A 21,538-nucleotide genomic window follows, 5' to 3' on the forward strand; every position below is an offset into this window, starting at 1 on the left:
ATTAATGAATACTGGGATCCATGGCTCCCCAGTCCCTTTGGACAGCTCCCTGTGGCTCCCCAAGTTATCCTGGGAGCCATGAGCCACGGGGAATTCACTGTAGCTCCCAGGAACCACAGGAAACTTGTCGTGGCTCCTGGCAGCTGCAGGGAATTCAGTGCAGCTGCTGGAAGATGAAAGGAACACCATGGCTCCTGGCACCTGCAGTGAGTTCCCTGCGACTCTGGGCAGCCACAGGGACCTCAGCATGGGGGCCAGGAACTGTGGTGAATTCCCTACAGCTCCCAACCCCTTCCATCCTCTCTCTCCACCTACCCACCCCCAAATAGTGATTGTATGAATCACAAGGGTCTCCTGTATTTCTTCATAGAAGATTGTATAGGAGAAGTGTCTCGTTGAACATAAAATAATTGTACATCTTTTCAGTCAGCTGATGAAATGCAATAGCGTAAGGTGACTATTGTATCATAACTGGATGGTTTTGCTCTAAGATTTGTTTTATTCACAAAAGAAGAAAGGCATACTGAGTCATAAACTGCATCCTTGACAACTAAATCTTCCACAAATAGTTTGAGCTGCATGTCATCCCTTTGAATTGCTGGCTCCCTTAGTTGCTTTCTTAAAGGTTTCTATTTTATAAAGTTTCCTGTCATTCTTGTGCATGTTTCTTAAGCAAACAATGCAACAGGACCAGTTGTTGGAGGATGTGCTTATTGTGGTGGTTATAGGAGCAGGTAATTATGATGTTCTCTGATCAGATTCAGATTCTTTTCTTTCCTGGGTTCAGTACCACTTTGACACTTGTGAAATTCAACTTGATTTCTTTCTGAAAGCAACCCTTGTGCTAAAGTATTGGTAGTACATCATCATCTAATTAACTACGCAATTAATCTCCTCTGGTTTCTGCTGCCAGCATCACAGAATTCTGTACAGATCTGGTGGCTTTTGACAGATTTGCATTTTGATTATTTTGACAACCAACCACATTTTAAAAAAAGTTTGTGGAGTGTCTTTCTCTCTTTGATGTAAGCATTGCAGAACTCATGTCCTCCATGTCTTAATATACCGCATCTTCCCTGTAGAAGCAAAATTCCCAAAGTATATTATTAGTATGACTGTCCCTACCACTGTTTTTCATTTTATACAAGTATACAGACTTGTGATAAATTAGATATAAAATAGGTCTATATATTAATATCAAAATTGTCATTTGTACTTAGTGAGCACTTTGAAGCACAGTGTGAAACTATTTTCTGTCATCTCCCATGCTAACAGTGACCTGTGCGTAAGTGTCACTGAATCAAAATGCTATTTTATAGAATATTTCAAAAGCTAGTACTGCATTGCTAACGCAATTACAAATTAAATATCTTACCATCTGGCAAGGTATTTCCAGTAGAAACCGGCAAATATTAGTGCCATTATACAAGGCACTGAGGAGATCTTACTTGAAATGCTGTATTAGTGCTAGTCTTCCATTCTTAGGAAAGGTGAACTCAAGCTGAAACAGATTCAAGGATACTAATCATATTATTAGTATGATAAGAGGAATGGAGAACTTATGAGAGGAGACTCAAAGAGCTTTGTTTATTTAGTGTAACCAAAAGTGGGCTACGGGGAGATATGACTATTCTCTATAAATACATTAGAGAGATAAATACCAGGGGAGGGAGAGGAATTATTTAAGTTAAGAGCCAATGTGGACACAAGAACAAATGGATATAAACTGGCCATCCACAGATTTAGGCTTGAATTAAGATTAAGGTTTCTAACCATCAGAGTTTTAAAACATCTGGGGATTCTCTCAAGGAGCTGGGAGCCGGGAGGGAAGGGGAAACTTCATGCACTCCCCCACTAGAGATGTTAAATTTTGATTAATTAACCAATCAAATACTCAATGGGATTTCCATCAACTATTCAATTAGTCAATAAGGACTTCCGCGTTCTGCCTTTGAAATGTACAAGAGCCCCAGAAGGAGCTCTTACGTGTTTCAAAGATTGAAACGCTGTGTAGCGCCTGGGGTTCACGGGGAGTTCCACTGACTCTGGGCTCTACACGGGTGCTTCCTCTTTGAAATGCTGCGTGGAGCCTGGGGCCAGCGGCGAGTCCCACGCTGACCCCGGGCTCCATGTGGCGTTTCAATCTTTGAAATGTACAAGAGCCCCAGCAGGGACTCTTGTACATTTCAAAGTTGGCCACCACTGCACCCCTGTCCCCTCCCACGGAGCTGGTGCTGGGGGGAACCAGCTTTTAAGCCGGCTCCCTCCAGCACCCCGTCCTTTCCCTATTCTCTCCCCCCCCCCACTGCCTCTTTGATAGAGGCAGCAAGGGGGGAGGGGGAAGCAACTAGTGTGTCAACTATCCAGTAAGCTTTTGTTTATCACATAGTTGATTAGTTGCTTACATCCCTATCCCCACCCCCAGATCAATCAGGGTCTGTTGAGGGGAGCACAAGAGGTTTCTGGCCCTACCCCTTCCACCCAAGGCCCCGCCTCTTCCAGGGCGGCTCAGGGCCACTTCAGAAATTTATTGCCCACCCCTTGCCTAGATGATCATGATGATGGTATTTTCTGGCCCTAAAGTCTGAGTCATTCAGTCTAAAACTTTCTACCAGGCAGCCTAGATACTAGATTGCACAATCAACAGTTTACAAACAGAAAAGCATTACATTAGGAATTCATGTGTTTTTCTGTCTTCTCACTATGCAGTACAAACTGTGGGCAAGCAGTCTATTGTTACTCATCCACAACCTTCAGAATAAGATTTTTCTGGTCCACAAATTTCAACTGAAAATACAGAAAACTATTACAATTACATTTGTGATACTTTGACAATTAAGAGTATGTGATGTGTGCACATTTTATGTAATAGGTTGCAGAATAGTATTATTTACCTTTTTTTGCCATATGATTAGCACTTTATCATTTCTGGAAAAAATACCCCTGTAAAACTCATAAAATAATCTAATATGTTATTTGGTTGCTTTGATACTTCAAGGTGTTGAAATTAACTTAAACTGGAAAAACTGTAGTCACGCTGCTGTGTTTCTGAAACTATATATAAAATGACACTCTCCGTTTGAGTATCATTGTTTGATCTCACCAAGAGGCATACGGCAGCACTTTTTAGCTCCACATCATACTTCATCTAAATAAGCTTTCAAATGGATATATTATCTAGATGTGTGTCCCCGCAGCTCCCAGCCCCTGCCACCCTCCCTCTGAAGGCCACATGCCTGTAGTGATTATCAGATTTTCATAATGGACACCTCAGTGGCCATGATCCTTTGCAGGCTTGAAAACATACATGTGACTATTACATTAGACAGGGCTGTCATTGAGCCAAAGCTCCATCCTCCATCATAGAGGCAGAATCCCAATTACATGCTTGTATTATAACCATACCCTGCCAATGCAGCAGAACTTTCAGCAATTCTATTGAACTGAAGGCCTTTCTTGGCTAATAGCATGAGTGATTTTAAGTTTTACTGATTGATGAGAATTATGCCTGTTATTGATTAATCATTTTTCTGCCTTTTCTGACATTCTTGCATTGGCCTCTCCCAAGAAGCAATGACCAGACAGATTTCCAAGTATCTGTGTGAGATTTCAGAAAATTGTTTTCTCTATTCAGAACAGTAGACCCCACAGTTGAAAAATGTCTTGGTTGTAGTCTTTAACAGTACCTAACGCATCCCCAATGTTTTCTGAAAGAAAATGGCTCTGTTGTGCCATCATAATTCTTTCCCTCTTTATTTTGCGTAAAGGTTTATTAACTTATGATTTAAACAAACCATCTGGTCCTGCTGGCAATGCACACTGTGTCAGGCCCAATGTTGGGTTTTTTTCTGTTATATTTCTGAAGTTAAATTATATACTTAAGTCCCAGCTTTGGCCTGTGCTTTTTCCATGTCTTAACATCTGCTCTTGGAAAGCTTTCTGGTCTCAAGTAAGTTTACATAGAGCCAGAACTCTCTCCTTTCCTCGGTCTCCCACACTTTCTCATCCATTCAATTCAGTGAAAAGTAATGGCAGAAATGCATAATTCTTGTTTTTAAAAAATCCAGAGAGTAGGGGGAGATGAATAGATAGCAAGAAACCTGAAAGGACTAGGAGAGCATTCTCTGAGAGAGAGAAAATGGTGGATGTTGAGAAGGAAAAAAAACTAACTTTGGCAAATTCTTAACTCACTCCTGACTTCTGATTTCAAGTACGTTTTTCATTTGGTGTGATAAGTGCAGGTTTATAACATCTTTTGTCTTGTGTCCCATGATGCTTTTCAGATTACTCATATGAAAAAGTGTATCCCTCACTGCGATCAAATGTAATAATTAAAAATATACCCAGTCAGCTTGGAGCTTTGGAAAATAAAAACTGTGTGGATTTGTACGATGCTAATGCTAAGTTTGTTGCTAATAGTGGGTACCTACCCATCTGTATTCTCTCAAATTCCAACTCTTCTTATCCTATCTATAAAATTTGAAATGCATATTGAGCATAGATGTATGCGACATTGTCCTGTACATCAAAAAATGAATTATTTCCTTTTAAAGCAGCAAGATTTTAAAAAATTGGCTTTTTTTAAGGATGCAGTATTACATATTAAAATTTAACTTCTCATGCTTTGTGACATGAAAAGCACTATATTTGTGCTATCCTGGCAATATACTACAATACAGAGATTTGAATTCAGGACTTAAGCTCAGTCCCCTGCTCATGAGTTGGCAGGATCTAAAAAATGTGGAAGCATCATGGACAGCAAATCTGAGAAGGAAATGGCATTGTCATTTTCAAATGACCATTGAGATCTTTAGGTGTATGTCCATAGGTTAAAAAAAGAGAAATATCTAGTCTTCAGCTAGATGGAGAAAGCTACCCAATGCAAATTTGAGGGTAGACATGCATGAGACAAAAGAAAAATGACAAGGCTACAGGAGAATGTTGGACAACCTGCAGGAAGGTGAATTGGACTCCATCACTAAAAAAATGGAGATGATTGAGAGCCAGTCCAACTTCAATGAAGAAAAATGTCTAGCAGTGAGGAAGACCCCATAAATCTTGCTATATCCTGAGTTCCTACCAAGTTCCTTGAAGTCCAGCATATGCTATGAATGTGCAGTATGGTTCATGTTTGTCAGTATTACAGTTATTTGATTAGATAACACCAATTTCCTATTTATATCTCTACATTATAAAGATATACACTGAGTTGATGCATATATATTACTGGCATAATTCTGAAGTAGTATGAAATCTTAGGGGGAAAAAACAAATCAAAAGTAGCATTAATTATGAATGAATAAATAAATAAAATTAGATAACGAAGTTGTCTACAGTCAATGCTCCTGTGCTACTAGCTCCAGCACTGGCTCATTGGATATGCAAGGAATTGAGTGTCGCAAAACTGCGAATCACCATCTCATTTTGTTCTTTCTTGTTTTACTCAGATTTTCCCAATGAAATGACCTGAATATGCATAATTGTGTGTATTCAAGAGAGTCTATATGATAAAAGTATCCATCACTATTTGGCACAGTTATATCTAAGAAGCAGTTTAACATAAAATCACTGGAGTGACTATCACTTCTTTCCTGCACAGTGTGGGATGGGTGATAGTTCACTGAACTAATTCATTAGCACATTGGGCCAGCAAAGAATTCAGTCCTTTCTGGTTGCAGAGTTTAGTTATTAAAACTGCCTTCATGGGGAGCCTTGGCTCAGATATCAGCTACTGAATCAGTGTATCCGGCTAATAATCCAGATTTGTCATGGATGCTGCAGGCCTACATCAAGCCAGTGTTAGTGTTGCAGACTTGTAATGTGACTAGAAATGGATTGGTGGATGCTGAAAGCCATCTACCCCTAATTAAGGGAAGGTTTGTTGCCGCAAAGATTACATCTTGGCAAGTAGTAAACTGACATAAGCCGTGTGCTTGTTGAAGTTGGCTATGCACTTATTTAGTTGAGGTTACATTTTGTTACTAAAGAGATGGTTTTGTGGTTGTCATACACCCTTTCCCTCCACCCCAATTAAAAACAAAATGTTTATCCAAATAATTCTGATTGTGTAACCATCCAAAAGAAATGGAAATGGCTGCCCCTTTTTCTAGATACTATCTTCAGTTTCCATGCTGATGTTTTTCTGTTTTTCACAACTACTTACATACTTTTTATTTGCATTTTTTTTAACCACACTACTTTTTTCTTTCTGTGGAATTTCTCTCTGTCCAGTTTCAAGTCAGACAGAGCATCTGATCTGTTTTGCACAAAAATAATACTCTACCACAGACAGGAAAAGTCTGGTTTGGATGAATAAAACTGGCTATTTTATGTATGTTCACCAGTTTAAAATGAGTTTCATTTTAAATTTGTGTCACTTAAGGTCTCTTTCCTTTTCCTGATCTTTGGGCAAATTCATTTCTGCACATCTTTAGCTGAGAACTACAGTTTTTGTTCCAAAATCAGATTTATAATACAATAATTAAGATTTCTGGTGAAATCTTTATTTTTAGAACTAAAATGTTTCTTGAGAATAAATGGCAAGAAAATGGAATTTTTTTTTTCAATCAAATACATATGACTAGAGAGAGATGTGTTATACCCTAGCACAGGGGTGGGCAATAATTTTGGTAAGTGGTCAGTGGCCGCATTTCTATGGAGAGGATGCTGGATGTGGGACGATGGGTAGGATGCAGAAGGGAGCTTGAAATAGAGGATTGGGTGCAGGAGAGGGTATGGGGTCTGAGAGGGAGTTTGGGTGAAGGAGGGCATTATGATCTGGGGCAGTTGCTTGTGGTGTATGGGTATGGGTGCAAAGAGGATTCTACTCTGGGGGAGAGGTGTAGAATGGGGTGCAGGGTCTGAGAGAGAATTCTGACCTGAAGGAGGTCAGGAGAGGGGATACAGAGGGTTTGGGTAGTGATCTGGGGCAGGAGGTGGTGGCCGGGGGCAGGAAGTTGGAGGGAGAGAGGGGGTGGTGTGCCAGCGGCAGGCTGTGGCTGAGAGGTGCTTACTTAGGCAGCTTCCGGCTAGCAGTTCTGCAGGAGCCTGAGACAGGCTCCATACCTGTGTGCTGCAGTCCCAGGCTTATCGGCTGGATACCCCACGTGGCTCTGTTCCAGCACAGGGAGGAGAGAGTGAGGGACGGAGGAGGCTTCGCACTGCCCCTACCTCCAGCAAAATTTCTCAGCTCCTATTGGCCAGAAACTGGCTAGTGGTAGCTGAAGGATTTCTCTAGGGACCCAGGGGCACTACGTGGAGCTTCCCCCTCCCTCCCTGGCATCCAGAGCAATTAGCAGCCAGCTGTTTAAACTGCTGTGAACACCTCTGTAGTGAAAGTCCAAGTGAGATGGTTGTAGGCCGAATCTGGCCCACTGGCCACATTTTGCCCACCTCTGCCCAAGCAAATGGGTCTACTTATCTGTAGGCATGCTGAAATTTCTAAAAACCAAGTTGCTGTTCTCCATGCAGTACAACTTTCAATGCTTACCTAGTCAGAATCGAGTCTGAATCACTGTTGTAAAGGGATGGTGTGAGCAGAGTTTAATGTAATGTTAAGAATTTATTTAAGGTGTGGAGAGGAGGCATGGTCACTGGTTCACTGTAATGTAGTTTTTCAGGTTTAACTCGGAAAATATTATTTACATATAGGCAATATTAAAATCTGTATTTTTCCAATTGGAGACACATTTTAAAACACTGGTGTCACTCTGCTGAGCCCTCCTTGAGAAGTTGTCTATGACTAAGGACTTGATTAGGATGCCCTAAATTGATCTGGGTGCAAGAAATCCTCATGCCTTCCGAGATTATTGCAAAATTATTAAAATAATATCTGGTAATATTTCTGTTAGAATACTTGAGTACTTGAAAGTTTAATTGTATGTTAACACCTATTAATTAACACAATTGTAAATTAAAGGTAGGATCCAACCATTTTTTCTGTGTAATGTTTGCACAAAAATGTACAATCATGGTAGTTCTGAATTTGAATCATTCACGCAGTGTCATATACCACACAGAGCAAGAACAAGGCTTCACCTCCTCTTCCTAACCTAAGCTGATTTTTACATATGCTCTGTGATGTTAAGTCTCATAAATTAGCTTTCTGTAATTATTGTTTGATGGAGGGATTATTTCATTTGGTCCCATTTATGTATTCCTCTAGCTGCACAGTGGCACTCCAGCCAGACTATCTGTCTTCATTCTTAACACACCCCACATATTTCCATAATCTTTTCTGGATAATTTTGTAGGTAAGAAGTTACTGAATTCTCTGAAAAATCTTAGCATTTAATTTAATTTTATTTAATTTAATTTAATACCTAATAGTTTTCTGAGATGTTCACTTCTGAAGGCATTTAGACATCTTTTTGTACCTTTGGTGGAATTTCCAGTTTTCACATATATATGTTAATGTGTAAATAACATTTTAGTTTAAGATTTTTGTAATTTAGTCTTTAAATTATAATTTTCAGTGACCAAATCATGTGAATCAAGATCTGTTAATGTGTTAAACATCATTAAAAAGTTAAGTGTAGGCACAACTTTTATATGCAGGTGGTATTTGTACCTTCTTTCTCTCTGTTTCTTGCTCTTATATGCATATGCATATATATGTAATGTGCACATGTATTTACATGCCTGCTTGAGAAGTCTTGGCTCTAATCTCAGTTGTCATGTCCAGTAATTTTTATTCATTATGCTGTACTGTTTTTCTATCTTTCCTCTTCATTTCCCCCTTATCCCTCCCCCAAAAAACCAAACCAAATCAAATATTCTTAGGTAGAGGAGTTGATGATGGCAATGGAGAAAGTGAAGCAAGAATTGGAGTCCATGAAAGCAAAGCTGTCCTCTACCCAGCAGTCTTTAGCTGAGAAGGAGACCCATTTGACCAACCTTCGAGCAGAGAGGAGGAAGCATTTGGAGGAAGTTCTGGAGATGAAGTGAGTATCTATTTCCAGTCCTTATGCCTGCATTGTATTGACATCCCTCACTTCTCCTTTTACCTCTGCTTTTGGTCATCTAAAGACAGTTACTAAATTGTACTTCTCACCAGAGGATTACAGTTATCTGTGTTTTCACTCAAAGTTTCAAAGGAACCATTTGACCAAGAGCTGTGTACAGATTGTGGATTTTTCACTTGGAATGAAATATATTCTTCCTTCCTTCTCATCCATTGTTTTGTTGTACATTGGTGATATTATTTGCATTCGTGGTCAAAGGCCTCATATGAAAATCATGGCCCCATTGTCTTGTGTGCTGTATGAATTCTCAGGAAGGCATGGGGGCTGCTTTGAAGAGCATATAGTCTAACATTAGGTAAGGCTACAGTAAGTGTAGCAATCAACAGAAATGAAGGGAAGACAAGGATAAAAGTAAGTACCAAGGCAACAGTAATCTCAGTCAAAGCACAACTGCTGTATTTCCAGATGAAGATTTTTCAAGATCATATGACTGGTTCATTTGCACTGCTGAAACCTTACTGAAGATGAGTTTCAACTTGTGTATATTTTTACTGCCAGTCCCCAGACAAAGAGAACAGTATGGCCAAGCACTGAAGTGGTGGGGAAAGGTGAGGGATTAGATTTTGAACACTTAAATACTTCCTAAATTCTCACCTCACTTGTAGATAAATGGTTATCTTTAGTTTAGGGAGGCATGAATCCATTTAGTGCAGTTTAGGATAGCAGTGCCAGCAGTTCATTAAAAACACTTTCAATTGTTTAGCCAGCCCTGAAGAGAAGGAATATTTTTATTGGCAAGACTTGCAGTGGTTCCTCAACAGTGGTTTTGTGAGCCATTATTTATTTAGTTAACTTTTTTTGTGTGTTAACGTCTTTCCTTTTTGAAAAAAGAAAAAAAGTGATACAAAAACAGCTCCTACGAAATGGAAAGAGAGGTGGTTCAGAACATAAAGCTCTAACTTAAGAGTCCACACTACCTGGCTTCATATACAGCTACCTAATTCAATCTGACCTAGATCTGGCACAGGGACATTGCAAGACTGAAGTGCTTAAAACCACACTTTTTATTTTTAATAAAACATTTATTGAACTATAAATTTTACTGCCTTGAGGGTTGACACATTGGAGGGTGGGAGGAATAGCTCTTAAGCTGATGTGGGAACCCAAAGCAACTTGAGATATATCCAATCTTCTGGCAACACTCTTCCGTGCCAAATTTCTGTGCCAAACCTTCTCATTAAAATATATACAATATTCAGTATATCCTGAAATGTACTTGGAATTGAGTAGCTATCGTGTTTTTAACATTCCCACTCAGTTCTTTTAAATGATGACCTATTATAACTAGTTAGTTATTGTTGGAAAGTTATTGCATGGAGTGAAAGTGAATCTCAGGAATTAAATAAACTGCTAGATCCATTGTGACCTCAGAAGGGAAGAGAGCAGTAGAGAGAAAATTAGTGCTGTCAACACATGGACAGAGAGATGGAAAAATCATTAAATTTGTAGTTGGACATGTTGTAGACGTCTTCTGTTTTCCTTAAAATTCTGTGAAACTGACAAAGGCATCTAGACCTTAGTATGTTAGAATGCACCCTTGTTAGAATGCACCATAAGTTTCTTCATTACAAACAGTAGGTTCAACTCAACTATTAAATATGCTCAGGACTGGACTCATGCATGAGCTGTGAGACTAGAATCAGCTATTTTTAAAAGCTTTTGTAAAAGACTCTTTTCTGCTGTTTTCAAGCTATGCCAAAGGTATTTTTAAATGTAACACTTCAGTATAGAATTTGTACTTTCTCAACTCAGAAGTATATTTTATTGAATAAATAGGCAGTTTTATACTATAAGCTACCTGATTTTGGTATTCTTAAGCATGTGCTATAGTTTGCTGATTGCACAAGAATTCAGTAAGTGATCTAACCATGGATTTGAGTATATATACCTCATATAGATCAGTGTTTCTCAACTGCTTTTTAATAAAGTACCCTATTTTCAAATATATATATATATATATAAGTACCCCCATTACCTACAGTTTTCAGACACACAATTTTTTTTCTACCATTGCAACACATTTGTTTAAACAACTTAATAGTCGCTGGGCAGGTGATGAAATTTTTGGGTGTAAATGCAAAAATAATAAAGCACTGTAAAACTTAAAACAAAAATTCAGTTTTCTCCAAATTTCAGTTGTGTTGACGTACCCCCCAGACTTCTCTCAAGTACCCCTAAGAGTACTCATGCCACTGGTTGAGAAACACTGATATAGATGACCAAAAAGTTAACTTCAAGCTATAGTGACAGTCTTCAAAGAAGAAAAGATAAGTATACTAGTCTGTTTAAGAGATAATAAGCATTTACAAAATTGTTACTCAAAGTCGAATTTGTGTTTATTCAGTGGACTGTAGTAGTTTTGCGTGAGTCATTCTACACTATTGAGGGAATAATACGCTCACTAAAAAACACCTTTACCACAGATGTGAACTGCTGCAAAAGCAGAATTCCAGTCTATAGAGAAAATTATCTCATATACCCTTGTTCATCTGACTTTGGGATTTACATTTTGTTGTAAATCATTATAGAAGAAGCTGATAGGGATTCCTATATTTAGGTTGCCTAACATTTTCCATTATAAAATATATTTAGTGACCTTTTTGAGAAATTCTGACACCTCCAGTGTTCACAGGATGTCTTTTAAATTTGGCATGGAGAAAGCTTTTGATCCAGAGAAATGCCTATATTTGTCCCATTACATTTTGTTTATCACAGGGTTATAAACTGTTGAAAATTAACATTTCCTTTCTGTTCCATGTATTGTCATCAATATTTTGGCAACATGCAAAAATAACTAAATGCAAACATTCGAATATAAAGCTGGGCCCATGCGACTGCTAAAGCAGCAGCAATGAGACCCCTGTACAGCCATATTGCTGATGGAACAGCATTGGTACATGGGGGGAAAAGAAGTCTGACCAGCCTCCCCTGGAGTCAGGAAAAAATCCCAGTAGCCTCTCCTGCCCCTTTCTCTAGGGATTCATATAGTACCAAAGCAAGAGCTTCCCTCCTGCTGTTCTCCCAGATTAAGAACATGGCCTTAGCAGCCCATCTCCCGCTCCCAGTCCACCAAGATAACATCTTTGTCCTTCAGGCAGCTAATGTATATAGTTCTGTAACTCAAGTGATGCAGAACTCTGTGATACAGTGCTGAAGTTTCTTAGTTCAAGCCCTGATGGTGATAGATAATGGGGTAGGTGTTACAGTTGCACTACTAGAACTTTAAAAAAAAATTATACCCCCACAGCCAGCAACCTCTATGACATTGTATAAAAAAAATTGTGAAAGAACATTGTTCAGATAATAAAATCAAGCACTCAGAAGTTAGTACATGCCATTATTTTGGTTGGTCATGCAACCTTAGTTTAGCCCCCTTCTGTGTATGCATTATGATGCTGACTTTAATTACACAAATACATACTATTTTTCCACAGGATACCAGCCTCATTCAGTACTTCGAATGGACAGTAGTCAGAAAACGAGTCAGGGTTATGTAGCAGCAAATGAGGCCTTTTTTCTACCTCATTTGTTCTAGAAGTTGAATGAGTCACAGGGCTAATAGAAGAGAGAGGTTGTTAATGCAGGTCAGTGCACATGCTGCAGAATTCCTGTGTGATGCTAAGCAAGTCATTTAAATGAAAAATGTTGGCAGATGGCCGCTAATTGTATGCGCTCATTTTCTGAATGCCCAATCTAAGACATCTGGAGCCTGATTTGCAGTCATGCTGAGCACTGACACTGAAATCAGGCGGAACTGTGTGTGATCAGTATTTCTGGTAGTAAGGCAGTGTTGTCTAGAGGGGTGAGCCTATGATTGGGAGTTTAAAAGGTCCTGAATTCTAATTCTGGCTCTTTTATTGTGTGGCATCAGGTAAGTCTCGTCTCAGTTTTTCCATCCGTAAAATTATGATGATGATGATTTCTTATCTAACTGTGGAGATAAATTCATTAGTATTTATGAGGCACTCACATATGATGATGATGATGATAAATGCTCTAGAAAAGAAATGAATAATTCTGTATTCACTGCAGAGTTTGTATGGCATGGAGTAATTAAAGGCAGTTGCCACACATAGAAATGAGCCTATGGAATGATTGATATAGTTCAAACAAAATACAGGATTATGTAGCACTTTAAAGACTAACAAGATGGTTTATTAGATGATGAGCTTTCGTGGGCCAGACCCACTTCCTCAGATCTTCCTTTTGATCTGAGGAAGTGAGTCTGGCCCATGAAAGCTCATCATCTAATAAACCATCTTGTTAGTCTTTAAAGTGCTACATAGTCCTGTATTTTGTTTCAGCTACACCAGACTAACACGGCTACATTTCTATCACTATTTGATATAGTTCAGTAATTAAAGTATGTATCAAAATTAAGAATATGATTAACATATTCTGTAACTTTACAGGATTGATTTAACTTCTTCTGTGATAGGGCTGGAGCATCTGTCAGTCCTGGGAATGCCAGAGCAGCAACCCCCAGAACAGCTAACTGGTGGCCAGGCTGAGGGCTATGGAACAGTGGCCAACAGAACACCTGGCCGGCAGTTGGCCCCGGGGCCACCAAAACAGTGGCCCTCAGAACAGCTGGCTAGCTACCAGCCCTAAGGCCACTGGAATATCTGACTGGCAGCCAGCCCTGAGGTCACTGGAGTAGGAGCAGAACAGCCAGAGCAGTTGTCCCCTATCTGCTGGAGCAGCAGCTGGTTAGTCACAGTGTTCCCTTTGATTTTTATATCCACATGTAAAATGAATTTTGTTGTGTGACAAATCATGTCCATATTGGTGACATGACATAAAATTCATTCTGCATATGAATGGTATGTGGCAGGTGTGGGGCCAAGGAGTTCGGAGTGTGGAAGTGGCCTGAGGGCTGGGACAAAGGGTTGAGCTTCAGTGGTGTGAGGACTCTGGCTCAGGGTGCGGGCTCTGGAGTAGGACCAGGGATAAGGTGTTTGAGTGAGGCTCACTTCAGGGTTGCTATCAGATCTGTTATGAGTTTAAACCCCATACAAAGAAGGACCATGAGGCCAAATTAAAGTCCATGTCCACTCTCAGATTTTCCTCCAAACTGAGCCAATCTGAGTTGATACTGATTACTTCAGGGTTGGTGTGAAGCACTCCTTTCATTGGACTCTCACTGAGTCCTGGCACCATTCACCGTTCCCTGTGCCAACAAAGAAGCATAAGAAGCATTTGTTGAGAGGTATGGATAACAGAGCAGAGTGCTACCTAGGTTAAAACATTCTTCTGCCTCAGTGTCACAGGTGACACCATTGACACCTATCCTGTTGGCAGGCATAATTGAGTCCAATCCCAGATAAGCCGACAGCACAGCCCCAAAGCTGCCACAGTGACGACCACTCTGGAGGCATTTGCTGTCAACAGGAAGCTGGTGGCTTTTTCAGTACCACTGAAATCATAGAATAGAATGCTAGAACTGGAAGGGACCTTGAGAGGTCATCGACCAAGCACTGTCTAGCCCATCCCCGATAGATGTCTATCTAACCTGTTCTTAAATATCTCGATTCCACAACCTCCTTAGGCAATTTATTCCAGTGTTTAACTGGAAGCAGGTGGGCATTCAGTTCTTGGTACTGCAACGCTGTGCAGAGGGAAGCTATTCTCGCCCCAGCACAAGATTCCCTGCCCTGATACCAGTTGGAACTGCACCTTCCTGGTTCCAGAAGAAGGCTTGTCATCTGAGTCAGAGGTTGAGTTGTACTCTTTTCTAAGAAGTTGCCTTAGTTATTCTTCCAATCAGCCCTACTCCTCTGTGGATCCAGACACAGAAGTACCATTGGATTCTTGGCCCAGTGGTCACTGACCTATGCCAGTGAAGTGACCTTTTCAGAACCCATGGAGGAACCCAGGCCAGGGCCCCACTCAACATCCTGTTACTCAGTGGCCTCTGAGACAAAAGTGCCTCCATCCCATTGGTGCCAACCTTCATGATCCAGTTCTGCAGGATCCTATCTACACAAAACGTAGAGGAGGGCCACCTGACAGTGCAGGCCACCTTCTCCACAGATAAGATGGTATGGCAGGTATGGGGTTTTCTCAAGACAACTTCAAGCCCCATCAGGAGCTGCTGGAAATGTTGACCTTGAACTTAAGCTTGCAAGTGAAAGTATTAAAAGAATCTTCCCATCTTCCCTGGTCCACATCCTGGCTTCTGTGGCCCATCACAAGTGGCTCTACCTCTCAATGAGGCCATTATGGACCCTGTGAAAGCCTTGCAGCAAACCCCTGTCTCCATTCCCCACCAAAAAATAGTACTTTATACCTTCACAGAGTATTTGCTTCCTATACTCTCATCTCTACACAGAGTCTTCTGTGGTTCTCTGTGGCCAGTAAAAAGAAGAGGCTGGGCGTACGAGGAGTGATGTCTATAGCAAGTCTACTCATACTTGGACATCAGGCTCAGTGACCAATCCAAGGCTCAGGTAGAGTCCAGCATCCACCTCATACAGTCAGACATTTTCCCTCACATTACAGGCTGGAGCATGTTAGTGCTTACAGACAAAACTGCAGCCATGTTCTATCTTGACAGTCAGGAGGGGCTTGTGCTTCCCACTTGTGTCAGGAAGTACTTTGCTTTTTCTACATAACCCACTCTGTTCACCTTGGCTGTGTCCAGACTCAGGGGTTTTTTCGGGAAAAGTAGCCTTTTTCCGAAAAAACTTCACCTGTGTCTAGACTGCAGCCGCGTTCTTTCGAAATTAAATCGAAAGAACGCGGCTTTTCTTTCGACGGCGGTAAACCTCATTTCACGAGGAAGAACGTGAAAGTGCTTCTTTCGAAAGAAGGCGTTCTTGATTGTAAATAGGGCTTCTTCGAAAGAGAGCATCCAGACTCACTGGGTGCTTTCTTTCGAAAAAGCGGCTTGCTCTTTCGAAAGTTCCGCGTGCAGTCTAGACGCTCTCTTTCGAAAGAGGCTCTTTTGAAAGTATCTTTCGAAAGAGGCTTGCAGTCTAGACATAGCCCTTGAGGCCTCTGACCGTCTGGGAGCACAGAACAAACTGGCAGATTGCCTCAACAGATCTTTCCCGAGTCATCTTAAGTGGTCCTTTCACCTGGATATTGTGAAGGTTGTTTTCCAGTGGTGGAGACTTCCTAAATAGACCTGTTTGCCATCAGACATAGCAGAAAGTATCACCATTTTTGCTGCCTACAAGGCCACAGGCCAAAGTCACTCATGGATGCCTTCTTGCTCCTGTGGACAGTATATTTGTTGTATGGTTTTCCCCCATTCCACTACTGTACAAGGGTCTGCTGAAGATCAAGTGGGACGGGTCATGGGTCATTCTCATAGCCCCAACCTGGTCCTCAAAGCATTGGTTCACCACACTACTATGCCTTTCTATAGTGAATCCTGTGCAGCTTTCTCTGCTTCCAAACCTGATCTTCCATCTGAACCTCAGCACCTTCCACCTGACAGCATAGCAGCTCCGTTGCTAAATACCAGAGAATTGGTGGTCTTGGATCAGGTCCACTATGCCCTGTTAGGTAGCAGGAAGCCCTCTACAAGAGCTATCTACCTTTCCAAATGGAAGCAATTATCCATTTGGGCTGTCCAATGCAGAGTCTTGCCTGCACATTTTTCACTGTTTCTGAGAATCCGTAACATCTGAAATAGCAAAGTTTAATAATTTCATCAACTAAGGTTCACCTCACAGCAATTTCATCATTCCAACCTCCCCAGTGCATGACCAAACTATTGTGGGGTTGTTGGGGTGTTTTTTTGTTTTTTGCACAAGATGTCCATTCATTTCTTCAAAGACCTAGAAAACCTATGCCCACAAATACAGGAACCTGTCCCTCTGTGGGGTCTTACAAAAATGTATAGACCCTCCATCTGAGTTGCTGGCACCCTGCCCCTTGTCAGATCTGTCCTGGAATGTGGCCTTTCTTGTGGCTATCATGTCAGCCAGGAGGGTCTTAGAGCCACACCCTTACATTGGAACCCCCATACACAGTGTTCTTTAAGGATGAGGTGTATCTATGCTCTCCTCCTGCTTTCCTCCCAAAGGTAGTTTCATAATAATGAGGCAATCTTCCTCCCAGTTTTCCACATGCAGACAGGGAGAGCAGCATCTCTACACTCTGGTTGTGAGAGCTGCCCTAGCATTGTACATTGAGAGGACCAAACTGTTCCGTTGATCCCGTTAACTCGTCATAGCAATTGCTGAGAAGATGAAAGATCTCCCTGTCTCAGCTCAGAGACTTAAATCCTGTATTGTATGATACATTCACATGTTATGAGCAGGTGGATATTCCCCCATCTGCTATCCTGACAGAAGTGCAAGGATCAGCAGCAGCATTCCTGGGTCACATTCCTATTTAGGACATTTGCAGCAGTGACTTGCTCATCAGTGAATACATTCTCTACTCGTTATACTATTACTCAGTGGAGTAGGGACGATGCCAGATTTGCAGTCAGCTTGTCCATGAACTCTGATCCATCTTCCTGTGCTACTGTTTGGGAGTTACAGTGGAATGGACACAAGCAAGCACTCGAAGAAATAAAACCACTTACTAACCTTTCTGGAAATAAGAAACTGAAGGGGGCTCAGGGTTGGCTAAAGTCTTTAAACCAGTGCTATGTGGGTAGGTGCCGGAGCTGACCTGACGGGTACCACCGAAGGAAAATTTTCCAGCATGCACACACCTACACCGGAATCGACCTACGCACCTACATCTCAAAGAACAACAGTTATGGAAAGTTTAGTAACCATTTTATATTCTTTTAATGTACTTCTTTTTTATGCTATACTAAATACAGGCAGATATGGTGGATTCTATTAGTTTCATAATAGACAGTTTTCTGCTTCTTCTGCATTTGTTATAAATTGCTCCTCCCCTCTCTTCTGGTTGGTAAGTTTCAGATACAAACAGCTGAATAAGTTGTGGAGGCTGGGCACACCCACACAGCTGTAAAGATTGTCCCTGGAAGTCAGAACTGAGGTATGTTGGTGGGACAGTGTGAAGGAAGGCTTGCATTGCTTCTGGCAATATTGTACTCATTCTAAGGATCAATAGAAAACTTCAGTCTTCAAATTCATGTCTTATATTAATACTGAAAACTAAATTAACTGATTTGATTCAAGGATGGGTTTTTTGTTTGTTTTAGGTTTTTTGGGAGGTGATAAGGGGATGAGATGTGTGTGTTTAATGTATCCATTATGAATGGAGTGTGTTGCTTTTGATTTTGGGTCATTTAAGGAAACTTCACTTTCTTCTTCGAGTGATGTCCCCATGGATGCTCCACCTGGATGCTGGGCTCGTCCCTGCGCCACAAATCGGAGACTTTCAAGCAGTCATCTGGTGGGCTGCACATGCTCGAGTGGAGAGCGGCGTTCCCACCTTTGAAGTAGCACGCGCAGCCTGCTTTTCCCCAGTTCCTCCTTCACCACCCTCGGCTACGGATGAAGCTCATCCCTCTCCTCCTAAGCATGCTCTGCATATCAAACAGAAGTAATTGACAAGCAATTGAGTACTTTAAATCAGTGTTTCTGAAAGTATTCTGCAGAATCACTGTCAGAAACACATTAACAGGCAGCCCCGGTTTGTTTATTTACCAGTGTCGTGGCCACGGAGCCTTGAGGCTCCCATTGCATTGGCTCTGTTTCGTCCTTTGCAGCCAAGGGCAGCCATAGGAAGCGGTGGCCCGGCCCACACTGCTTCCCATGGCTGCTCTTGGTTGCAAAGGACGAAACCGAGCCAATGGAAGCCGCAATGCTCCGTGGCTGCGGCACACAAACCGAGGCGGCAAGTTAATGTGTTTCTGAGAGTGATTCCACGGAACACTTTCAGAAACACTCCTCACTTTATTCAAACAATAACTAACAAACAAAAGCTGCTAACAGTTCTCACCGCTGCACAGTGACAAGCTGCGGCAGCCAAGTCAAACTGAAATTAAAAAAAGCCAACCCTGAACGAATAAACCAACTAATAACCTAAGCAAGCACCTTGGTTTACACAATTTGGGTGGTATATTCAGCCTTGGGGAGACATGCCAGTCCTGCCTAAGGACAAGAAATGTGGAAGATGCCGGGAGCCTATGCCAGCTTCTGATGCCCACAGCGAATGCATATGCTGTTTGGGGAGGACACATATATAATAAAAATGTGTCTACTGCTGCAGCCTGACAGGGAGGGCTCACAAGGCAATGCTCCTTCACAGCAATCCCCCCCCCCCCCCAAGCTCTGCACCTTCTCCCTCCCTCTTCAAGGACCCCTCTCACGACACACTGCTCTGCCAAGAGGTGCGACATCTCCATGACATAGGAGTCGTAGAACAATTCCCAAAAAGATTCGAAGGGTGAGGTTTTTATTTGAATTACTTTCTCACCGAGAAGAGGTCAGGGGGTTGGAGGCCCATTTTGGACCTGCGGCAATTAAACAAGTATCTCCACAAGCAGCGATTGAAAATGATCACTCTTGCCACCAGGATTCTGGCACTGGACAGCGGGAACTGGTTTGCAGGCCTCGACCTTCAAGATGCATATTTTCACGTTACAGTACATCTCACACACAGGCATTCCTCCGATTCGTGGTAGTTTCACATCACTTCCAGTACAGAGTCCTCCCATTCGAACTCTCCTCTGACCCCAGAGTCTTTCCCAAGACCCTAGCGGTGGCAGCAGCAGCACATCTCAGATGCAACGGCATTACAATATTCCCCTATCTGGACAACTGCCTTATCAAGGTCCCCTCGAGAAACATGATCTGGTTAACAAAGGCCTTTCTCAGTCACGAGGCTTCATTTTCAACGAGCAGAACTCCGCACTATGCCCTACGCAATCCCTGGAGTTCATAGGGGCTCTCATAGATTCTATAACAGCACGAGCCTATCTTCCCCAATCACTGTTTCAACAACATAAAAAGCCTCGTCACTATCATTACTACCATCCTAACTTGCCTCAAGCTTATGAGACACATGGTGGCCACCACATATGTAGTTCTGCATGCCAGGCTGGGCTTTCAATGTTTCCAACACTGGATTTTTTCAGTGTACATGCCAACCAGCAGCCACGTCTCACCTCTTCCACAGGTCCTTACCTCCTTCCTATAGTGGCCCCAGGTGCAGAACCTGTACAAAGAGATGCCTTTCCATCATGAGCAGCCATCCAAACCGAGTACTACAGACGCCTCACTGATGGGCTGGGCTGCACACTTCCAACAACAGGTTGCGCAAGGGAAGTGGTCCAAAGACCAGTCCAAACTCCACATAAACCTGCTCGAGCAGTTCACAGTGTGGGCAAACACTTCCTCCCACACATCCAGGGCTCTTTGATGAGTATCCTCACTGACAACATGACTACTATGTTCTACATCAATCTCTAAGGGGGTGCGAGACCCCAGTCGTTATGTGGAGAGGCAATCAAGCTGTAGAATTGGTGTATCCACCACAACATAATCTTCGCGGCAGCATACTTACCTGGGGACAAGAATATTATGGCAGACCCCCTCATCCGCACTTCCTCAAAGACCACAAGTGGGAACTGCACGATCACATCACCCATGAACTCTTCCAATGTTGGGGTATACCCCAGATAGACCTCTTCTTGACCAGATAGTACTCCAAATGTCCCCAGTACTGTTCAAGAGCAGGCATAGAATACGGCTCTCTGGGAGATACAATGCTCTTTTCTTGGGGGACCCATTTACTATACACCTTCCCTCCTATGCTCCTCATTCCCAGAGTCCTCTGAAAGATACAGGAAGACAGGGCCCGAGTGATTCTAATAGCCCCAGTGTGGCCTCAACAAATACGGTTTCCATGCCTTTATCAACTGTCTCTACGACCTCCCTGCACGCTTCTGAACCACCCGGAACTTCTCTCTCAGAACAAGGGCTCAATACTTCATCCCCAACCGCGAATGCTACACTTGACGGCATGGTACCTATCTGGTTCTTGGAAGCAGAGCAGCAGTACTCCTAGCAAGTGAGAAATGTCCTGCTACAGAGCAGGAGGCAAATGACACATAAGACTTACCTGTACAAATGGCGTTACTTTATGCAATGGTGCACACACAGAGGAATCCTACCTTTTGGGGCACCACTCCACCTGATACTAGAATACATTATGCACCTGAAACAACAAAATGTATTGCTCTCATCACTCTGAGTGCACATAGCAGTCATTATGGCATTCCATCCCCCCATTGATGAGTTCTCCATATTTTCCCATACCATCTCTAAGAGATTCTGGAAGGGTCTACAAAACCTTCATCCACAGCATACACCCATACCTCCCACATGGGACTTAGGATTGGTCCTCCACTCACTCACAAAACCACCTTTCAAACCAATGGCAACTTCATCACTTACCTTCCTCACCATGAAGACGCTGTTCCTCCTCGCAATCACGTCCGCAAGGCGGGTTAGCGAACTTGCAGCGCTCACGGTTTTGCCTCCATACACGACCTTTCACAAGCACAAGATTATTCTGTGGCTTCATCCATCCTTTTTACCCAAAGTTGGGTTGGAATTCCATATCAATAAACC

The 21,538-nt window shown here is 42.1% G+C and overlaps 1 protein-coding gene across 10 annotated transcripts in view; it reads left to right on the top strand.

The window, feature by feature from the left end:
- The window catches only part of ERC1 (ELKS/RAB6-interacting/CAST family member 1), a 512,836-nt gene that overhangs the window by 303,998 nt on the left and 187,300 nt on the right, over positions 1–21,538 (top strand). For all 10 annotated transcript variants that reach the window (XM_075941054.2, XM_089775709.1, XM_075941075.2 and 7 more), the window contains one exon: positions 8,782–8,942. In XM_075941054.2, the coding sequence (XP_075797169.2) occupies positions 8,782–8,942 (161 nt within the window). The remainder of the gene's footprint in view (positions 1–8,781; positions 8,943–21,538) is intronic.

The sequence above is a fragment of the Pelodiscus sinensis genome, chromosome 1, assembly GCF_052426305.1.
Source record: "Pelodiscus sinensis isolate ZL-2025 chromosome 1, ASM5242630v1, whole genome shotgun sequence".
NCBI classification, from domain to species: domain Eukaryota; kingdom Metazoa; phylum Chordata; order Testudines; family Trionychidae; genus Pelodiscus; species Pelodiscus sinensis.